General features: G+C 40.7%; 1 protein-coding gene across 2 annotated transcripts in view; it reads right to left on the bottom strand.

The window, feature by feature from the left end:
- The window catches only part of SLC4A4 (solute carrier family 4 member 4), a 246,793-nt gene that overhangs the window by 118,900 nt on the left and 108,064 nt on the right, over positions 1 to 19,829 (bottom strand). Inside the window, exons 5-6 of one of the 2 annotated variants that reach the window (XM_026653263.1) lie at positions 12,497 to 12,657; positions 5,550 to 5,729 (exon numbers count right to left, since the gene is read on the bottom strand). In XM_026653263.1, the coding sequence (XP_026509048.1) occupies positions 5,550 to 5,729; positions 12,497 to 12,657 (341 nt within the window). The remainder of the gene's footprint in view (positions 1 to 5,549; positions 5,730 to 12,496; positions 12,658 to 19,829) is intronic. The other variant, XM_026653265.1, reaches the window with a different exon arrangement.

Below are 19,829 nucleotides of genomic sequence, written 5' to 3'. Positions count from 1 at the left end.
TTTGTTTTAAACTGTTCTTCCTCCTTTTAGAATAGTAAGTGACCTAGTGCTAAGGAGGAGATAGAGAAGAAAGTGAAACTTCTAAGCCTAGTTTTATTTTCCAAACCAAAGAGCAAAAATCAAAATGGGTAACAGGTAAATTTTATTTTCAAAAATTATTTCCATTTAACAATATTTAAAATAAATATATATATATTACTTTCATCCTGACAGTGTCCCATTAAATATATAACAGAGTTCAATTCTAGAGCTAGCAGCAATTAACAAGAATAGCCCATGACCCTGCAAACACTTACACGTGAGAGTAATTTTATGTATGGCCCATGGAGGACAATGGTGACTCACACATGTGTTTGCGAGATCAGGGCTACAGTATAGTGATATGTAAAGATAACACAGAAGGGGAGCTGTAGCGCACAGTAGGAAGATCCTAAATCACTAGGATGCACCACAACTGCTAATGTACAGGGCCGGCTCCAGATTTTTTACTGCCCCAAGCAGCGAAGCCGGGAAAAAAAAAAAAAAAAGAATTTTGTGCTGCCCCAAAATTCCATTTCCATTGAGCACTTCCATTTTGTCTAAAGGGCAGGTTAGGCGAGGCGTGACTGTACATTAAAGAATCATTGTGAGCAACTGGGTCTCACCATGCACTGAGGTTGCCAGGGTGGCCTTCCTTGGGCAGCTATTTACAGTAACTCCTCACTTAACGGTGTAGTTATGTTCCTGAAAAATGTGACTTTAAGCGAAACGATGCTAAGCGAATCCAATTTCCCCATAAGATTTAATGTAAATGAGGGGGTTAGGTTCCAGGGAAATTTTTTTCACCAGACAAAAGATACATACATACATACATACATACATACATACATACACATACATACATGTATATATATATATACACACACACACACACACACACACACACACAGTATAAGTTTTAAACAATTTAATACTGGTACACAGCGATGATGATTGTGAAGCTGGGTTGAGGTGGTGAAGTCAGAGGGTGGGATATTTCGCAGGGAATGCCTTACTGCTAAATGATGAACTAGCATTTGGCTGAGCCCTCAAGGGTTAATTGGTTGTTAATGTAGCCTCACTCTACAAGGCAGCAGGCATGGAGGGAGGGGAGAGAGCATAGCAGACAGAGACACACACCATGTGTCTGAGAGCGAGAGATGCACATTTCCCCTTTAAGTAGCTGACCCCAGTCTTAAGTACACTGCCTTGTTAATTAGATCAGCTTGCTGAGACCACAGCTGCTGCCTGAAAGCTCCCTCCGTCCAGAACCCTGTCGTATGTACCCCCTGCTCTATGGAAATGGGGTAAGCGGGTACAGGAGTGAGGGGAGGGGGGCACCCTCACATTAGCCCCCCACTTTCCCCCTTTCCCCCCATACAGCAAGCAGGAGTCTCTGGGAGCAGCTCCAAGGCAGAGGGCAGGAGCAGCACATGGCAGTGGGGGAGGGACAGCTCAATGCCAGCAATTGCTAGCCTGCTGGGCAGCTGCAGCACAGGGAACTTAGGGGAGCGGGGAGCTGATAGTCCACCCTGATTACAAGCCCCCACCAGCTAGCTCCAACAGGCTGCTCTTCCTGCAAGCAGTGGACAAAGCAGGCGGCTGCCAAACGACGTTAGAAGGGAGCATTGCACAACTTTAAACGAGCATGTTCCCTAACTGATCAGCAACATAACAACAAAACAACGTTAACCGGGACGACTTTAAGTGAGGAGTTACTGTATTCTGAATGGAGTATTCCTCCCTTCTAAGTTACTGCAACATGCACAATTATAAATATTTACTATATGTTTTCTATTTTTAGTTTATAAAGGTAATGTTTCCAAAAAAAAAAAGCTATTGGAAATCCAGCGGCAGATGGGCAATCCACATTTTAAAAAAAGAGCATAGTCATACAGTTAAAATATTGTTTAGTAAAGAAAATGATTTTCAGGAACAATTTAATAAGACTGGATAACATGTTAAATCATGGGTTCCAAACGCACATTTAAAAATCTTTATTGCACATTAAGTGCCAATAAGTTATATAAAATGTTGAGGTTTAACGGACATGTAGTATGGTATATAAACTAGTTATACCTCATTAAATGTCACTTCATCAATACTTTTTTAATGAACATACACATCATTGTATAAGCCCAGTCAAATTAATGGTAACTTTCAAATCAGTTTGGTAACTTAGTTTAAATTGTTTTAAGGGTGGACTGGAGGTTAGAAGTTATCTGTTCTGATATTGGCAGAACACAGAGCAGCTGTTTAAATATCTTATCAGCCCATAAACAGAGAGGTGAGAAGTAGGCAAGGCACAATTCTCTTCTATGGAGGAACTATCACTGCCATTCTCATTAACCTCCTATACACTGTAGTAATAATTGTATCGTTAAATTTATTAATCTTATTTGGGTTACTGCTGATTATGTACTATACACATTGTATTACTTTTAAACCAACCTTTGTGCTTTTGAATAATTTAAGCACTATACCCAGATGTACAGACACTCTTTTCTTAACCTATGTATTATATAATTTTAACATTAGCTTTAATAAAAATTTTAAATTTCTATGAAAGCTTCAAAACAAGGCAAACAAAATGGAACTGTTGAAAGGAATCATCTACATGGCAGAAATCACGATGGGCTGGTGGCACTTTTATTGTTATCAGGCAAGATGAAAATCAGCTGTTGTCTTGTTCTCACTACATTTCTATAGGTTTAAAGGCCAAATTCTGCCTTCAGATGTAAATGTGGGTCACCCACTGAAATCTAAGCAGTGATGTACATGCATCCAAAGGCACTTTTGGTTTTACTTTTTTTTTAATTAAGGCATTGATAAATAATAATAATAATTATTATTATTATACTTAGTTTTTATATAACCCTTTTCATCCTTAGAGCTCAAAGCACTTTATTTAAAGTTTAAGTTCTTTAACTTCAAATTTATAACACTTCACTATTTATTACCCCCCATGTATAGATGGGGAAACAGAGGCACTGAACAATTAACTGACTTGTCCAAGGTCACGCAGCAGATCAGTGACAGTGCCAGGAACAGGACTAGGTCTCAAGTCCAGTTCAGTGGAGCCACTGGACCACAATGCTTCTTCCAACACTAAAAAGAAATGAACGAAAAATCTAGCCATTATATTGGTGACCCAACTTGCAACTTGAGTAAGGGTTGTTTTTTTAGGCTAAAAATTAATTTACAGAAAGATGAGGGTTATGTGCTTATCCCTCACTCACACAATTTCCAAAATATATCAGCGATGTTTTTTAACCAGTTCTGACAAGAAACTCAGCTCTCTACAATACATAGAGGAAGACACCATGACTGCCTCAGGGGCTTACAAGCTATGAGAGATAGAGAATACTGTTAAGATACATAATACACAACTGATCTGCTGATGATTCAATTTCATAATGTTGCAGGGTTTTTGGGTTGATTTTTGTTTGGCTGGGTTTTCTGTTAAATGGTTGGAGATTTTGGTGATTCATCACCGAAGGGCTTAGCTGCAAAAGTGAAGGATTGAACGAAGAGCTGGCGCAAAAGAGGAGAGACACCATTCATGCATATGGGGCAGTGTTTATAAAAAAAAAAAAAAAAAAGGACAGAAAATGAAGTGTGGGAGAGGAATGCACATTCTATACAATGTACTTTTTCCCCTTTAGTGTCAATGAATCCCTTACCACTTCTGAAGAGTCTTCAATCCCAAACATGTCATACACAGTAATATCAGATCATCACAAGGGTTTCTAGCACTCCTGACACCATAGACTTAAACCTGTGGAATTCACTGACACTAGAGGCCAGAGTCAAATACTATGGCTGGATTATTTTTATTTGTAACTAATAAAAATATTTGTTTGATTACTACGTGAATTACAGTAGCACTTAGAGGCCCCAAGCACACAGTAAGAGGTTACACTCTGAATAGTTATGTACATTAAGATAAGGGCAATCAAATCTCACTGGTTTCTGTGGGATCATAAAAGAATTAAGTACCCTTAACCAAATGTACATTATACAGTAGTTAGGCGCATGACCTGCAGTTTATACATCTTTCTCTGAAGCATCAGGTATAGCATGACATTTCTACTTGCAATATGGGCCTGATCCAAAGCCCACTGAAGTCAGCGCAAGTCCTTCCATTGACTTGAACAGCTTTTCGTCAGGCCCCATATTCTTTGGGATGAACCAACCATCTGATCTAACATGGCAAATCCTATCATTCTTTCCTCTATATTGAAGTTCAGCATGAGTATAACTTTCTGTACAGTGCTGTTGGAACCATAGCCTCCTTTTTCACTCTACCAAAATCTAATGCAGACATTCTGAAAAAGTTCACTCCCAAGACACTCCCTTGATTGATTCTACTCCCCCCTTATTTTCTTGTTCTGAATGCAGCTTTATTCAAGGCACTGGTATGCAATAAGTTTTTTTTATTATTGAATGCAAGTATTTCTCTCTCACTCTCTCTCACAAATAAGCCCCAAAAATAAAGGACAGTATGAAAGAGGAAATGTTATTTAAACAATAAAATATGACGAGGGAGATGCTGGCATGCATTTTGAGGAAGAATGCAGAAAGCGGAGTGACTTCACTGCCATTAGTACGGTATTATTACCATCACCTCACTTTGACTTCCTGCTATTTTAAAACGGTAACTTGTAAATGTTCTTCATACAACACTTAGACAGTTTGCAAAATTCCAAACCATGCCGAAGCCCTCTCACTGGCTTAACATGTTGTTCTTGCTTTTCTGGATACTATTTTCTAACAGGTCTGCTTTACTAAGTGCAAATCTCAATGCACTTTTAGCTACAGAGTTGCTACTTATGCATAAAGTATAAGTATAAACTATACGCACACATACGTGCCTACAAATACACACATACAACTGCATATTTAAGGGACACAAACACCCCTATATCTGTTTATATACATACAGACACTTTCATACGATGATTTCGCTTAGGATGAACAAAGCTTCACGGAAATCAGCTTTCACCACACCGAACAATGGTCAGAGTGTATAAAAACTGAGCTCGCTTTTACTATCTTATAATTATATTCAGGGGCCTTGCTTTAAAGGTCTATGTACCTTCTGTAAGAAACTTTAATATGCATAAAAACATGGTCTATATTTATAAAAAAAGATTACACAACTAGCCTTTAGGGTCTCAGGCACTTTTTCCCCCTATAAGTTCTCATACTGAACACACTCACTGATCTTTATCACCTCCCCAACATCATGTGAAAGTGTCACTGCAAGTATTACTCTGTGAGCCCCATGGATTATTGTATTCTGCTATCAGATACCTAGCACTGTACCCTCTCGTGTTTACCCAGTTAGTCCAGCAAAGATATGGATAGAGCAACATGCCACAGCAGCAGAGCCCATAACTGATGATCATCAGTAGGGCCCACTACACTACTTGCGTGTTAGAAAAAGCATGGGCATGAGATGGCAATGGAGTTAGTTTTTGTGGGTTTCTTTCAAAGGGAAGGCTACAGCCAACTGGCCTCTGCATTACCATTATCAGGGTTGGTAAACATCCTACTTGCACTGGAGACGGTCTTCCCGATGTCAGCCAGAGAGCGTAGGTTGGATTTCTTGGTCTGGTGCCGGTGCTTCCTGAGCAGCGTGTAGGTGACCTTGTCCTTCATGTCTAGTTTCAACAGGCCCGTCTCAATTTGATTGTCAACAACCATCTCTGTAACAAAAAGAAATAAGGGAATGGAGAGGGGAGAAAAATCACAAAGAGTAAAGTTATTTAAACAATTATTAGCCTGCTAGCTTCAGCTAAGTGCCTGGTTTCTTGAGTTCAACCTACTTGTTCCAGGGCTTTCCCTCTTCTCCCAACATTTTTTTTTCTTTAATAACGTGATTTTTTTATGTTTAAAAGTAGGTTTCCCTTTTAAGAATTTCTTTTGAAACAAAACGTAAGTATGTTTGTCTTCCAAAAGTCACCAGCCCTGTTCCAGGAGGCCCCTAAAAGAAACACTGCTATCATACCAATATAAGACTAGATCCCACAACACTCACACTAGTAATTGCATTGACTTCAGAGGGAAGGACTGCTCTCTATCATCCAGAAAGGGAAAGAATCTGCTACACAAAATGAAAAATGCTCATGGATACCTACTGTCATCAAGATGCTACAGCAACACCACAGGTGAAATTCTGGCTCCAACGTCTATTGACTTCAATAGGGCCAGAATTTCACTCCAGAGGTCTCCAACTAAATGCAATTTAACAAGAACTATGGAGTAAAATTCCTGGGAATGACTGAACAATTAAACTACAGTTTACCCCTACATCCACAGTAAATTAACATCAACTACATGAGGTAGAACTCACTCTCAATTCTATGATCCCTAAAGAAATTCTCTTATAAATATGAACTTGGGAAAGTCATCCAAAGGCAAATATTCCAGGATTTATGGGGTCTCAAGTCCAAGAGCATTTTCTTTTTCTTGCTCTTTACTAAGACTCTTCCTGCAACCCCCAACCACTGCCTCACTCAAATTATCTGCAGAAGGGAGCAGCATTGGAATTATCACCTCTGCTGACCATCAGTATTGTCAGTTCAGGCAAAAATGTATCGTTTTAACACCTGCATGTTTCTGCCTTAACTAAGTCTCCATATAACTGCTTCCAGCCCCATTCCAAACCTTCCCCCTTCTCATCAACCTTCTCATTCTGTCCCTATATCAGGGAAATCCTTATAAAAACAAAAGAGATAGACACATTTACTGAGAATCTTAATTCCCCATTCAAGTCATATATTAAGTTACCCATTTTATTAATTCAATGTTTTTGTTCCTGGAGGGAAGGTCTCAGCTCTTACTTTCACTTGTGCTAATTTAAAAAAAAAAAAAAAAAAAAACTTGTGGGAAGTTAGAAATACAATGGGCAAAAATTTGCCAACTCAATTAGTTCAGGGCATCAGTTGTCATATGCCAACCTAGAATTAATTCTTTCAAATCACTAAGAAAAAAGCCTAAAATTTCTACTCCAATTCACCTGAGCATGTGTGTGTGTTTGTGTTTACATGTGTGTACATGTGTGCAAACAAAAGACATTTTGCAAAAAAGAGGCTTTGTGCATTTTTCCATTTAATTTTTACTGTTTGTATTCTATTTATTTAAACACCTGTGGAGAAGGTCAACTTTTCTTTCCCTGTCAATTTTATCTTTTTTTCCACTTGGCAAACTAACTCCTCTTCCCCACCTTCCATGCTCCTGATACAGTACAAAGCAACAAATCTGTGAGTTTTACTTTCTTGTTTGTCGTCATCATCATTAATGAAGTCATCAGTGACTGTATAACTCCAGGAATGGAGTTTGCAGTTAACTAGTTGTCCCTCTACTGCCTATCTGGCTTCTACAGCAGCAGAGCAAGAAATATGGTTATATCAACCATAGCTATTAATTTTTGATTTAATTCATCAGTGATAAGAGCACAGATTTAAGGGGAAGAAAAGAATATTTAGGGCCACATTTTCAAAGTGGCCTCAACCAGCCCTCTAATTTTGGGTGATTAAAGTTTTGGGTCTCCAATTTTAGTGGCTGGCTTTTGGGTATTTTATCTCCAGTTTTTGCATACAAATTTCACAGTTATTATTTATGAATCAAAGACTGTGCTTGGTGCCGTATGAGAGACAGACATAAAAGCAGCTATTTAACCCTATTAGCACACAAAACTTGGAGTGCTTCAAAATTGTAAGCCTCATGTTAAAGGCAGCTTTTGTAAATCTGGCTCTTAAACTATAAAAGGAACATGCCTCACCTGATGGTGACTTCATACCAGGACGCATTTGGACCCTAGCCTACGAGACAAAATTTCACTGTTTTTATGTGGAGAACTTTCAGAAATTAATCAATTATGCTATTTTTACTGATTCTAAAACCAAGTTATTGTTTATTTTAACTGTGCTTCCACCAGAGATTACTCTAACTAGCTTGTTTTCTGTTTCTTGTTTAATGAAAATTCTCATACATCAGTGAGAATATAGTATTTACAGCAGTCACCAGAGGTCATGCAATACTATAGTTCTTTTCATACAAAAAGCATCTCGCCATGGTGCTCAAAAGACATCAGCAGCTCTGTGGAGCAAATCCCCTCACTTCCCTTCAGTCCCCTCCTTTGTAGGCACAGAGCACTCACACCATGGGCCAAGTCCTACCCCCTTTTACCACCCTATTCTGAAAACTGGCCCATCATATCAATTTTGGGTCTCGCCAGCTGTGTCAAAAATATGAGAAACATTCTCTACGAAGCAGTGATTGTGAAGTAGTCTTTTCCTAACAGATGTGAACTTGAAAGTTTTATGTTTCTGATGCTACACACAGCCTGTAGTATTCCCTTCACGCATACGCAGAGAAGGCTGCTAATGCATAGCTGACTCGCTGTCTTAGGTACCTAGTGCACGTGAACATAGCCCTGTTTGAAACGGAACTACACTGATGTGTACTAGAAACTTTTCAGTGCACGGCAGCAGGGTCTATATAGGGCAGAGGACAACATGTTAAAAGCACACTACATTTCACAACCCTGTAGTCGAGATTGCGGCACCATGTTGACAAGCCCTTAGCTATTTTTAGCATTCCAATCACCTGAGTATCTAAATGTGAAATACAATACAATGATAAGCATAACAATCAATGTGGAGGAGTCCCCTCATTCCTACCTATGCTCTGGTGCTACAACTTTATTTTCCTTCCTTCTCTTCTTCCCCTTCTTTTTCCATCCTCCTCCTACCTCCTGCTTTCCTGTTATTGCTAGTAGGGTTGCTAAGGTTGGTTTTGCACTGGGGTCTCCGCTGAAAAAGGATGGGCTATCTCATTTTAACCTCTTCCAGTAAGGTGCTCCACAACCTAAGACGCAGCATCACAAAAGCTCTGCCTCTAGCTCTCAAAATGCCACTGCAGCATTTCTAATAGAGCTGGTTGAAATTTTTCAAATATTGGCATCAAAACAAAAAAGGGGGTGAGGGAAGGCTAATGAAATGTTTGTTTCCCCTTCTCCCCTTCACCCCGCAATTTTTCAACCAATTATAGAGCTGGGCACTTTTTTTTTTTTACCTTTGAAATAAAATAAAAATAAAGCACAAGAAAACATTCATGACACTTCTTCCTCTTACTTCCAACCAGCACTCCTGTTTCCGTGTCCTTCATGAACAAAGCCATCTTGGAGGATCATGGATGATGAGGTAGATGTACCTATCTTATAGAACTGGAAGAGACTTTGAAAGGTCATCGAGTCCAGTCCCCTGCCTTCACTAGCAGGACCAAGTACTGTCCCTGACCGTTTTTTGTTGTCTTTTTTTTTGGCCCCAGATCCCCAAATGGCCCCCTCAAGGATTGAACTCACAACCCTGGGTTTAGCAGGCCAATGCTCAAACCACTGATGGTTGCCAGTGTAGCCTTAGCCTGGTCCACAACTATTGACCCCATAAGGTAACACAGTACCCGAGGGGAGCACGGAGCACAGAGCACTGGTCAGGTGCACTCTTGGTGACTATTCTTGTTTCAGAATCAGATTGCCACAGACTGTATCAATATTTTTTCTAACATCAAAGATGACAGTTCTGTGTATAAACATGTGCAATTTATTTTGTTTCTTAATGGTTTATTATTTGCAAGCTGTGGCTGGACAAATAATTGTACATCATCAATGGCTCTTGTACATTGTTCTGTATGTGCACACAAGTTATTTATACATATCAATTCTTATGTGGGGAGCACAGATAGCTTGCTCAGTGCTATCCACAACACAGAGGAAAACCGTTCCTGCCCTAAGAAGCTTACAATCGATGATCAAGATCCTGCAGAAATGTACACATGCTTGACTTTATGCAGTGAGTAATCCCACTGAAGTCAATAGAGAAAATAAGCTTTGAGCTATTCTAATGATAACAGGCCAAATGCACTGAAGTCAATGGGTCTTTGCATGATTGGAGTCTAAGATAACACTTGACATTTGAAATTCCTCCCACCCAGCACCTAGTGTCAATCAAAATACAGTTGATACCTTCTTGCATGAATTAATTAAAATTAAATTGCTGAGAGGGTCTATCTGGCTTAGGGAAGTAGCATTGCCATACAGAGCCTGAAGCCAATCAGGACAGTAGCAAGTAAAAGCGGATACCAACTGATGATTATTTGGTGGCCTATAGTCTGGTGATCACAGTCCAGTTGCAAGGTGAGCTTAGAATGGGGGATGCTCCGTAGTTTAAAGGGCATTCCTCATTTGATGTCTAATGTCCCACATCAAGTCGATACAGTACTTGCTTTGGCTCCATTTTCAGCAATAATCCAACATACCTACATATACCCATTATTCCTGCCATTTTTCAGATGAGCCTTATCTACACAGAGGAAAAGCCTGGAATAGCTAATGCAGAAGTGGATTAACCTTAAACCGCAAAAGGGCACCCCTAGTGCCGAATAAGAGCGTCCACAGAGGAGTTAGTGTGGAACACCTACTGCTCTTTAAATTCATACCCTAGCTATTTTGGACCAACTTCCCCTTGTAGACAAGGCCAGTTTCTTGGGGGTGGAAGGGTGCACGCTCAAAGTTTCGAGGAGAAATCTTTAAAGTTGTTTCAAGTTACAGGAAGCAGTTTGGGTTTGAAGATGACTTAGGGAAACAGTTTGTGCTTTTAACTGGGATTCCTGTAAGAACAAAGGTGTGGAAACAAAAGTGGATTTCCGGGTGATAAGGGATCGGGCTAAGGAATTTCCCTCAGTCAATAAGAGGTAATAAGCGCATGCTTTTAACGAAGAGTAAATCCAGAGTACAGGGAAGTTAAAAATTCATATTAAAGCAACCTGGCGAAGAATTTAGCCCTGGCTTGGAGCTCAGGCAGAGGAGGAGGTTGGGGAAATTTACTGATGTTGCCAGTTACATCTTTTTAGATAAAATCATGCTGCCATTTATTTTTTGTTTTATAGGAAGGAGTTGGGAAACGTGCTTTTTAGACAGATATAGGTCACTGGTTTGAGTCACAAACATATCACTCAAGGGTATTCCCCCCCAACAATGAGAAAAAGGAATCTTAGAGAATCCACAGAGCAGAGGAGAGCTCAGAAGTCCTCAAACAAGTACCAACACTATCAGCAAATAGGTAAAACTGAACCACTAAAACTATGCTCAGTTCTGCTATTACAAAGTGAGATCCAATCTATGAATTCGTTAATGCCACAAAGCAAAAAGCCCCAGGTGAGGGTTTAACTAACACAGACTGTAACTGCTGCACTCTTGTAGCTGGTATTAGTGACGTGCTTGAATATCACCTTGGATGTGGAAACTATTTCTCTGTTATTCTGTTACACCATGAATTAATAATAAACAGAAAGAGAAATACCAATTCACAGGGTAATTCATTATAAAAGGAATTCAGTTTCTCTCATTAAATGTGTCTATAGTTTTTCCCTTAAACAAGTAGAGGGTAAATATTCTCAAAGATTAAATTGCAGTGTTGCCCACTAATGATATTTGCTGTTTTTCTTCAAGCCTCAGCTCCTGGAGCCATGTCATTAAGTGAGAGATAAAAAAAAAAAAAAAAAAAAATCTACTCATGGTTACAGAGAAAGTCTTGGAAATGTGAACCCTACAGGCTCAAAAAGGTGAAAGAAAATAAAAATAACCTAAGATTTCTTATTTTTTAAAATCTCATTTTTAAAATCAATCCCATGATATTTTGAGGGCAAACTCATGCTTAGCCCTGGAACAACTCTACCCTGAAGTCGCTATAGTAGTTTTAGAGGCAAGTAGAGTGAGTCCCTCAAAGAGGAACTGTGGAATGTAGTGCTCAGCATTAGCCTAATTCTGTCGTCAATGGTACTATTACCAGTGAGTTCATTGGGAGCAGAGATAGACCAACACTGAGCGCTTTTGCAAAGCCCAACATGTAAAGTCTGACAGCAGTGGAGTGTGCATCCCCCTTCATGCACAGAACAGTGACAACACAGGTAGCAGTGATGCAAGCTACCCCACATTGCTCTAATGTGCCTGAACCCTGACTGGGAGCAATCACCTCTAGGAGCAAGAGAATAAGTTACTCTCCATTCTCATCCACTGCTCCACTTCTCAGGTGAGATGGCCAACAGACGTGCTCGTTCATGGCAAATGTAACGGTGGTTCCTATGACATGGACGTCTATTCACTCAGAGCTGGACTGAAAGCATCAATCGTTTTGCATAGGCTACTGAAGAGCCATTGAATGGCAATAGCTTTCAACCACAACCAAGCAGGGCCGTATGCTACAGGTGAAGGACTTTGTATCTTCCAAGCCACCCAGCCCAAGCTACTCCTGTCATTCCAGAAAGCCTGGCACATGGGTTGGCATGGAAGCCAACAAGCTCAGTCTTTCACTTTCACTGACAGCCATTATTCAGGCTCTGAGGAAGAGAGCATTGGGGGTGGTGGTGGGGGGGAGGATTATTGAAAGAGCCTCCATGGAAGCTTACTTACCCACTACCTGAGGGAGAGAAGTGGCCTCCAAATCAAGCAGGATGGATCCTTTCTCTATACACGTCCTCAGTTCGAACAAGCTGTGCAGGGACAACGTCGCGACATGAGGCTTGCTCCATCTCTCTCCGCCCTGTTCCACTTTCTCTTCAAACTTTATCCACCTATGGAAGGGCAGAGCAGCAAGAAGAAGTTAAAAATGCGGCCTCTGGCATTTCTGAAAGAGCCAAAAACAGCCAGATTGTCACAGGGTGTTGCCAGGTTTAAATGTACATGAGGTCATGGACACGTCACTCTAAATTAAGACAAAGGAAATGAAACACGACAACTATACCAATGCCACCCACTATTTGAACAGGTCAAAGGTTTGCAAGTTAGCCACCTAATCCATAGTGGGCCACCTAGATTAAAGTGACTTGATTTTCAGAGGTGCTGAGTCCCCAAAGTCCCCAAAGGACAATGGATTATCAGCACCTCTGGAAATAAGATCACTTTCATTTAGGTGCACCTAAAACACCTAAGTTTGAAAATTTTGGCCACGGTTTTTAAAAGGTACCAGGTAAGCTGTGACAAGCAGAAAAGTAAAACGACTGAAATATATCAGAGAGAAATTACAAAATGGATCTTAGTTCACGGATTTTTATTTTTCTTACACTTGGTCACACTTTGAACATAAGAGGGGAATAGCCAATAAAATAAATAAATAAATTAATAATAATAATAAATACCGCCCAGCTCTTATATAGTGCTTTTTATTCATAGACATCAAAACACTTTACAAAGGAGGAAACTGAGGCACAAAGAGGTGAAGTGACGTGTCCAAGGTTACACAGCAGCCCTGTTGGCAGAATTGGGATTAACACCCAGGTCTCTTAATTCCCAGTTTGGAGTCTGTCAATTGGGTCAAGAAACACAGAACCTCCACTTTACATTCTCTCTGGCACATTATTGCTCACTATATAGTATGTGAAAGACAATCATGTACAGTCAATTTTAAACTTATAAATAAAGAAGATAGTTCTTTGTCAAAAAACTCACTAGCTTGCCTGAAACATCAAAATGGGGAGTGGGGGGAAAATCAGCTTTCATGAAGCCTTTCTTAATTGAAAAAAAAAAAAAAAGTTATTAGTTTTCTACATTCTGTATCTAGTTGTTTAATGATTCAATGACATTTTCCTGGGGGAAAAAAACCTGCAAGCTCATCTCTCTAGTAGAAGATTAGAGCAAAGGTTAAATACCATTGCATGTAAAACATTATTTACACACCTAAAACCATGCCATCAGGTTAAAACATTAAAGTATCAGGCCTAAACCTTCAAAAGCAAAGAAACTAAAATATCTTCAATTCTCGCTATTGTGCCTAAGTATAGCAGATCATACAGGAGTGTGACCTGCAGGCCAATACTTAATGCAGCCAACAGCCAGGTGAGTTCTTTCCTTCTCATACAACACAGGTAACAAAAGTTTTGCAAGTCAAATTCTGCCCTCAACAACCCCTGCCTAACCGCTGATGCGATCAATTGGTTTGCACAGGTGTGACTGATTGGAACTTAGTAAACAATTCCAAGGAGGCATAAGAAGGAAAAAAATTCAGCTTTCTTCCTTAGTCATGTTAACTACTACAGTGCTAGCAAAAGAAAGGGAAACCCATAAAAACTAAATTTCTTTCTCTACAGAAAGCAGATGTGACTGATACACACAGGGAACCATGAGTAAGGAGGACGTATTTTTACATAAATCGATTTTCAGAGTAGAAACATGCTTAATTTAAGCCATTCCTGGATATTATTTTAACAGATTTTGAAAATAAACATTTTGAGACTTTTAAAAAACTACTTTTTACCCAAACAAAATGTTGTGACTTTGGTCTGAAAGTACTCAAGGAGGACTGTTCAGTTTACAGAGGCTGGGTGTTCCCAGTTTACTGAATTTTAACCTGCATGAACATAAAGTCTGCAAATTAAAATTGACATTTTTGTTGAAGGTGTATAATTCACAATAAAGCACTTTCCCATGTTTGATTTGGATTTGGTTTTTATTTGGTTTTCTCCATATAATCTGCAATATTTAGCTTTGATAAAGTAAGCTTTAACTTATTTTTATAAGTGTTTGAACTGTTAACTGCTATATTTAGTGCACTCCTAAAGCTCTACTGAATAGATTTTCCTGCAAATTCTGTTTCACAAACCAAACATTCTCCTAGGTGGAGACTTCCTGCAGTTCAAGCCAAGTCACATAGAAATCAATGGGAGCTTGAGCCTAGGTGCTTTTGAAAATCCCACTAAAAGCCTATCCGCATCTGTAGGCATCTAAATACCTATAAAAACCTGGTTCCCAGTCACTTCATTCTTAAATTCCCTTTGAATTCTTGAATGTCTACCACCTAATCTGGAAATTTATTTAGTTTAGCAATCTGTTCCAATTCCTCTTCTTTTGACACTTCAATCTCTGACAATGCCTTTTCTTTGATACCTGAAAACAGAGTAGGTTCAAGATAGGATGTTGTGTGTGATACCTGAGTGGTGAAGATTCATGCAAAGAAATCATTTAGCTTCTCTGCATATCGTTATTATTTCCTTTACTGCCTGGTAGTCCAGCAGACCAACCAAATCTCTCAGGCTTCTGATACATTTAAAGAATTTCTTGTTAGTTGTTATATTTTTTCACATTCCCTCATACCATAGAGCTCTTAATTTCCACCTGTTCACCTGGCTTTGTTTGCTGATGGTATGGAAGGATGAACAGAGATTAGCAGAAAAATTAAAACCTCGGCTAATCCAAATTTTAGTCAAATTTAGCTCTGATTCAGGGGCAGGGGTGACTCTAAAAATATTTTAATTTTACAAATAACTGTAGCCCCTAAATTGGAGGTTAGTGTTCAATAGTCCAGAGGGACAGGTAAGTTGCCTGGCTCAATTCAGTGCTTAGTCAGTGCTCATTACCTGTAGTTACTACGAGGAGAGCTAAAAATCACCAAGTTAAAGCCCCATCAGAGTAAAAAAAAAAAAAAAAAATACTGCAATTGAATGAGATTCAGTCCTAGTGTAACTTTTGTAACTTAATCATTTAAATAATTCAGCCATCTCAGAATTGCTAATAATATTATAATCATTCAGTTGCATTCCCATAAGTAATGTCCTAGACAGGACCCGCTCTTCTTGGAATACCCCTGAAAAGCTTATTAGGGGTTATAAAGTGAACCCCTTGCATGCTGGAGCAGAATGCTGGTAGCTCAGTTAGCACTGAGCAGATACCCAGATAGCACAGATATGTTCAGTACAGCTGCTATTTATGTACCTTGATACCAAGTCTCAAAAGACAAGATTAAAAGAAGCTCTCACAGCTTGGGATACAAAACCCTCTTTTATTAAGAATAACCAAGGTCCTGATCCTCCAAGGCCCAAGCTAGAATTTATTTTAGGTGTCAGAATCATTTTTGATGCATAACTTTGGAGGTCAAATTCAGGAAGTTGCATTTGCAGTTGGTTGAGCAAAGAGAACGTTCTCGGACAAGTGAAGAACTTTCAAGCGGATCAAAAGGGAGGAGATGTGTGTAAGTGCTACAGTACACCCTCGCTATAATGAACCCCAATAATATAATAATCCAAACCCTGTTCAGTATAACCAGGGGTTTGTTATAGCGGGGGGGAGGGAAACAGATCCTCCAGGGCCAGGGGAGCACTCCGCCCAGCAATGGCCCCGGGCCAGAGGACCTGTCACCTCCCCACCCCGCAGCCTTGGGACTGGAGGAGATCTCAGCGCCCCACACAGCAGGCGGGGCTAGAGGTGGGATCCAGGGACCACATTTGCTAGAGTCTAAGGTTTGCTATTACGAAGGGTGTTATAGTGAGGGTCTACCGTACGTGTACCCATTAATATTTACTGTGGTGTAAATTCAGAATTGTGGCGTTTCCTGGGTATTTGAAGAGAGAACGTCTATAAAAGCAGCATAACAACAAATAGATTCAGGGCAAGAGGTTGCTAGCTTGATTATTTGAAATATTTTTCATCACCTCAGTCCAGTTTTACTCCTGACCTCTACACACCTGGCTTCACTGCGTTGGCTGCACTGCACTGAACTCCCATCCAATACCCTGTTTTGATCACTTTGACTACTTCAGAGCAAAAAAAAAACTTTTTAAAACCACAGTTTATGCTTCCTGGGCCTCAACAATGTCCCAGATTTAGAAACTGCAGCATCCGAAGTCTCCCCGAAGTGCCCAGGGACACGGCACGCTTCGGATTTCAGAATTACACTGCCGGTCCCGGTTCAAAGAGCCAGCTGCTGGTACATTAGAAAAATCTGATGCAGATGCATTTAAATGCTCCCAAAACCATTTCCTTACACTCTAATACTGGTTTGAAAACTTGCTATGGGCCAGTTCAATGCTCACCATGTTTTAACATTGCTAACAACTGCTCTGGTCAATAGGCCAAGCAAGGGATGAAATTATTTTGTGTCTCCGCAAAAAGTGGTTGAAGAAGCCTATTTTTCCCCCCAATGATCCTTGTTATATACAATTCTTGGACAGTCTATCACAAGGCTAGGAATAGGGTTGCCAACTTTCTAATCACACAAAACTTAACACCCTTGCCCCGCCCCATCTCAGAGGCCCCGCCCATGCCCCACCCCTTTTCCAAGGCCCTGCCCCCCGCTTGCTCCATCCCCCCCTCCCCCCATCACTCACTCTTCCCCACCCTCATTCACTTTCAAGGGGCTGGGGCAGGAGATTGGGTGGGGCAGGAAGGGGTGAGGGGTCCAGCTGTGGGTGGGGCTGGGGATGTTGGGTTCAGGAGGAGGCTCCATCTGGGGTCGGGGATGAGGAGTTTGGGGTGAAGCAGGGAACTCAGGGCTGGGCCAGGAGGTTGGGGTGCGCGGGGCAGGGGGGTGTTCTGGCAGCTCTTACCACGGCTTTGAGGAAGCGGCCGCCAGGTCCCGGTGGCCTCTAGGCACATGGGCAGCCAGGTGGCTCTGCGTGGTGAGCACCGCCTTTGAGCCTGCAGGCACCACCCCCTGCAGCTCCCATTGGTCATAGTTACCAGCCAATGGGAGCTGCAGAGCAAGTACTCGGGTCAAGGGCAGCGTGCGGCGCTTCCCTGGCTGCCCCAGCACGTAGGGGCCGCAGGGACCTGGCGGCCACTTCCAGGAGCCGTGCAGAGCTAGGGCTGGCAGGGAGCCTGCCTTAGCCCTGGGCCCCTGCTGCACTACCGACCGGACTTTTAACAGCCCAGTCGGTGGTGCTGTCCGGAGCCGCCAGGGTCCCTCTTCGACCAGGCATTCCGGTCAAAAACCCGACGCCTGGCAACCCTAGCTAGGAACACACTGAAGGGAGGTAACACGCTGCTTGACATTGCTCACCAGAAGAGCAAGGAACACTGCAAAAAGAATTCCAAAGACCACAAAACCATTTCAGGTCTTTTTGGTGCGATCACAGGACCAGAGTTTTGGTATGATAGCCTCATTACTGGTACACTGGACTAGCTCCTGAGCGTACTCCAGTGGATCCAAAAATTCAAGTAGTAACCACAGGTCACTGCTAAGGTTTCAGGCCTTTTCATTTTGCTGCCAATTTACAATGTGTCCTTTAACTACTGCTGAACTGCAAAGAAGTTCTCCTGGAAGCACAACAGCTTCAACTTCGACACCAACTGAGTTAATTACAATTAGTATCAACCCAATGAACAAAAACTGCTAATGACCCAAACCTTCAGCTGTTACCTTTTAACAGCCATGACTTCTGCTGTTACTGAACGGCTCTGATGAATTCACATGGTCCCACGTGAACCTTGGCTACACTAGGATGCTCATATACACAGTCCTATCTAGCAGTTCCAGCAAAGCAGCAGGACACTGCATAAAGCATACAGCATTTAAAGGAAAACTATTCCTTTTCATTATACTGTGACTTGATAAAGCAAACTGAAGAGCCCATCCTCCAAAGTTATATCTACCTGAAGGCTTCTTTGAAATTACATGACAGCTGTGGGCAAGTATCCTTCAAGATACTTTGGTGATCCCTCATGAAAAACCTAGCTGAGACTCCTTTTTCTTTGGCTCTGAAAGAGGGTCCTTACAATTAAATACTGTCTTTTACCCACTAAGCCAAATCAAATTCACACCAACAGCTCCTCATCAGGTGTACGCTGCCTACCTCTTTATAATCACAATTAAAATAAAAGAGCAGCCTAAAAGATGTGCAATATTTGTGGAGTTAAGAGAAACCTCCTGGCCTATTTTCACACTGAAGGAAGAAGGCACATTCTGTTCCACGTAAGGAATTATAAGTTTAGGCACAAGACATGAAAATGGATAAATGGTTAATTTTTCTCATTAGATCTTCTAAAAGGGAAATGTGGTATAGTCAGTGGAAGGAATAATCAGCTTTAGAAAGCAGAGAGGTGATGCACACAACAAAATGCAAATACTGAACTAATGATAAGGAAAAGAGTAATACAGGGAGAAAAGAAAGACCAATAAGCAAGAATTTAAAGAGTACAGGTGAAGAGTCTTTAAATAGGCTCTACAGGAGACTGAAAAGTAGAAATGAGGAAGATAAGGGGACAAGTAGAGTGGCTCATTAAAAATCACAGGTAAAAGACGATTAAGGTAACCAAATAAGAGGGACTAACACGAACATGATCAGAGACCTTTAAGATTGGAAGGTGGAGAGAGAGCTTAGCAGAGCGACAATAAAGGAAAATGAAAAGCTAATTTTCAAAAGGTGTGGGGGGGAGAGGAAAAAGCCCTGGAAAATATTTACTCTGAATTCCTCTCTCTAGTGGAATACCCAAGTTTAATACTTCATGCAGCTTCCAATAGAGCACAAAGAGATGAAATTTCAAGACCAGTTATTGTCACTGTACAGAAAAATTTCAACCTAGCAAGCCTGAGATGCTAAATAGAAGCAATTATGAACAGCTAATACTGCCAGCTAAATTAGTTGCAGATATCATGATTAAACATTCCAATCTGATTTATCTGTATGCATTGTTCACAAAATGGTCTAAAATCAATTTGCATGGACTATTAGACATGCAGTTCTGAATTAACTCCAGAGTACAACACAGAGAATAAAATCAGAAAAATCAAAATGGTCCATCTATTCTAGCAAATACCCCGAGGGAATAACCGGCTACAAAAAAAAAAAATACTTGGGTGTTTTTTACTCATTTAAAATTAATGTAATTATTAGCTACTCAGGACAAAGACCAAGACTGAAGTTTTCGAACTTGTATCTGAAATTGGGCTCCTAGATTCATGTTTAGGCACCAAAACAAAAGTAGCTTTAATGAGGCCTTAAAAGCTTAACTTCAGGCACCCAATTTTGGCCAGCAT

Source organism: Terrapene carolina, unplaced genomic scaffold, assembly GCF_002925995.2.
Source record: "Terrapene carolina triunguis isolate 2854851 unplaced genomic scaffold, T_m_triunguis-2.0 Scaffold136, whole genome shotgun sequence".
Classification (NCBI taxonomy): Eukaryota; Metazoa; Chordata; order Testudines; family Emydidae; genus Terrapene; species Terrapene triunguis.
This window is presented reverse-complemented; position numbering and strand designations above follow the sequence as displayed.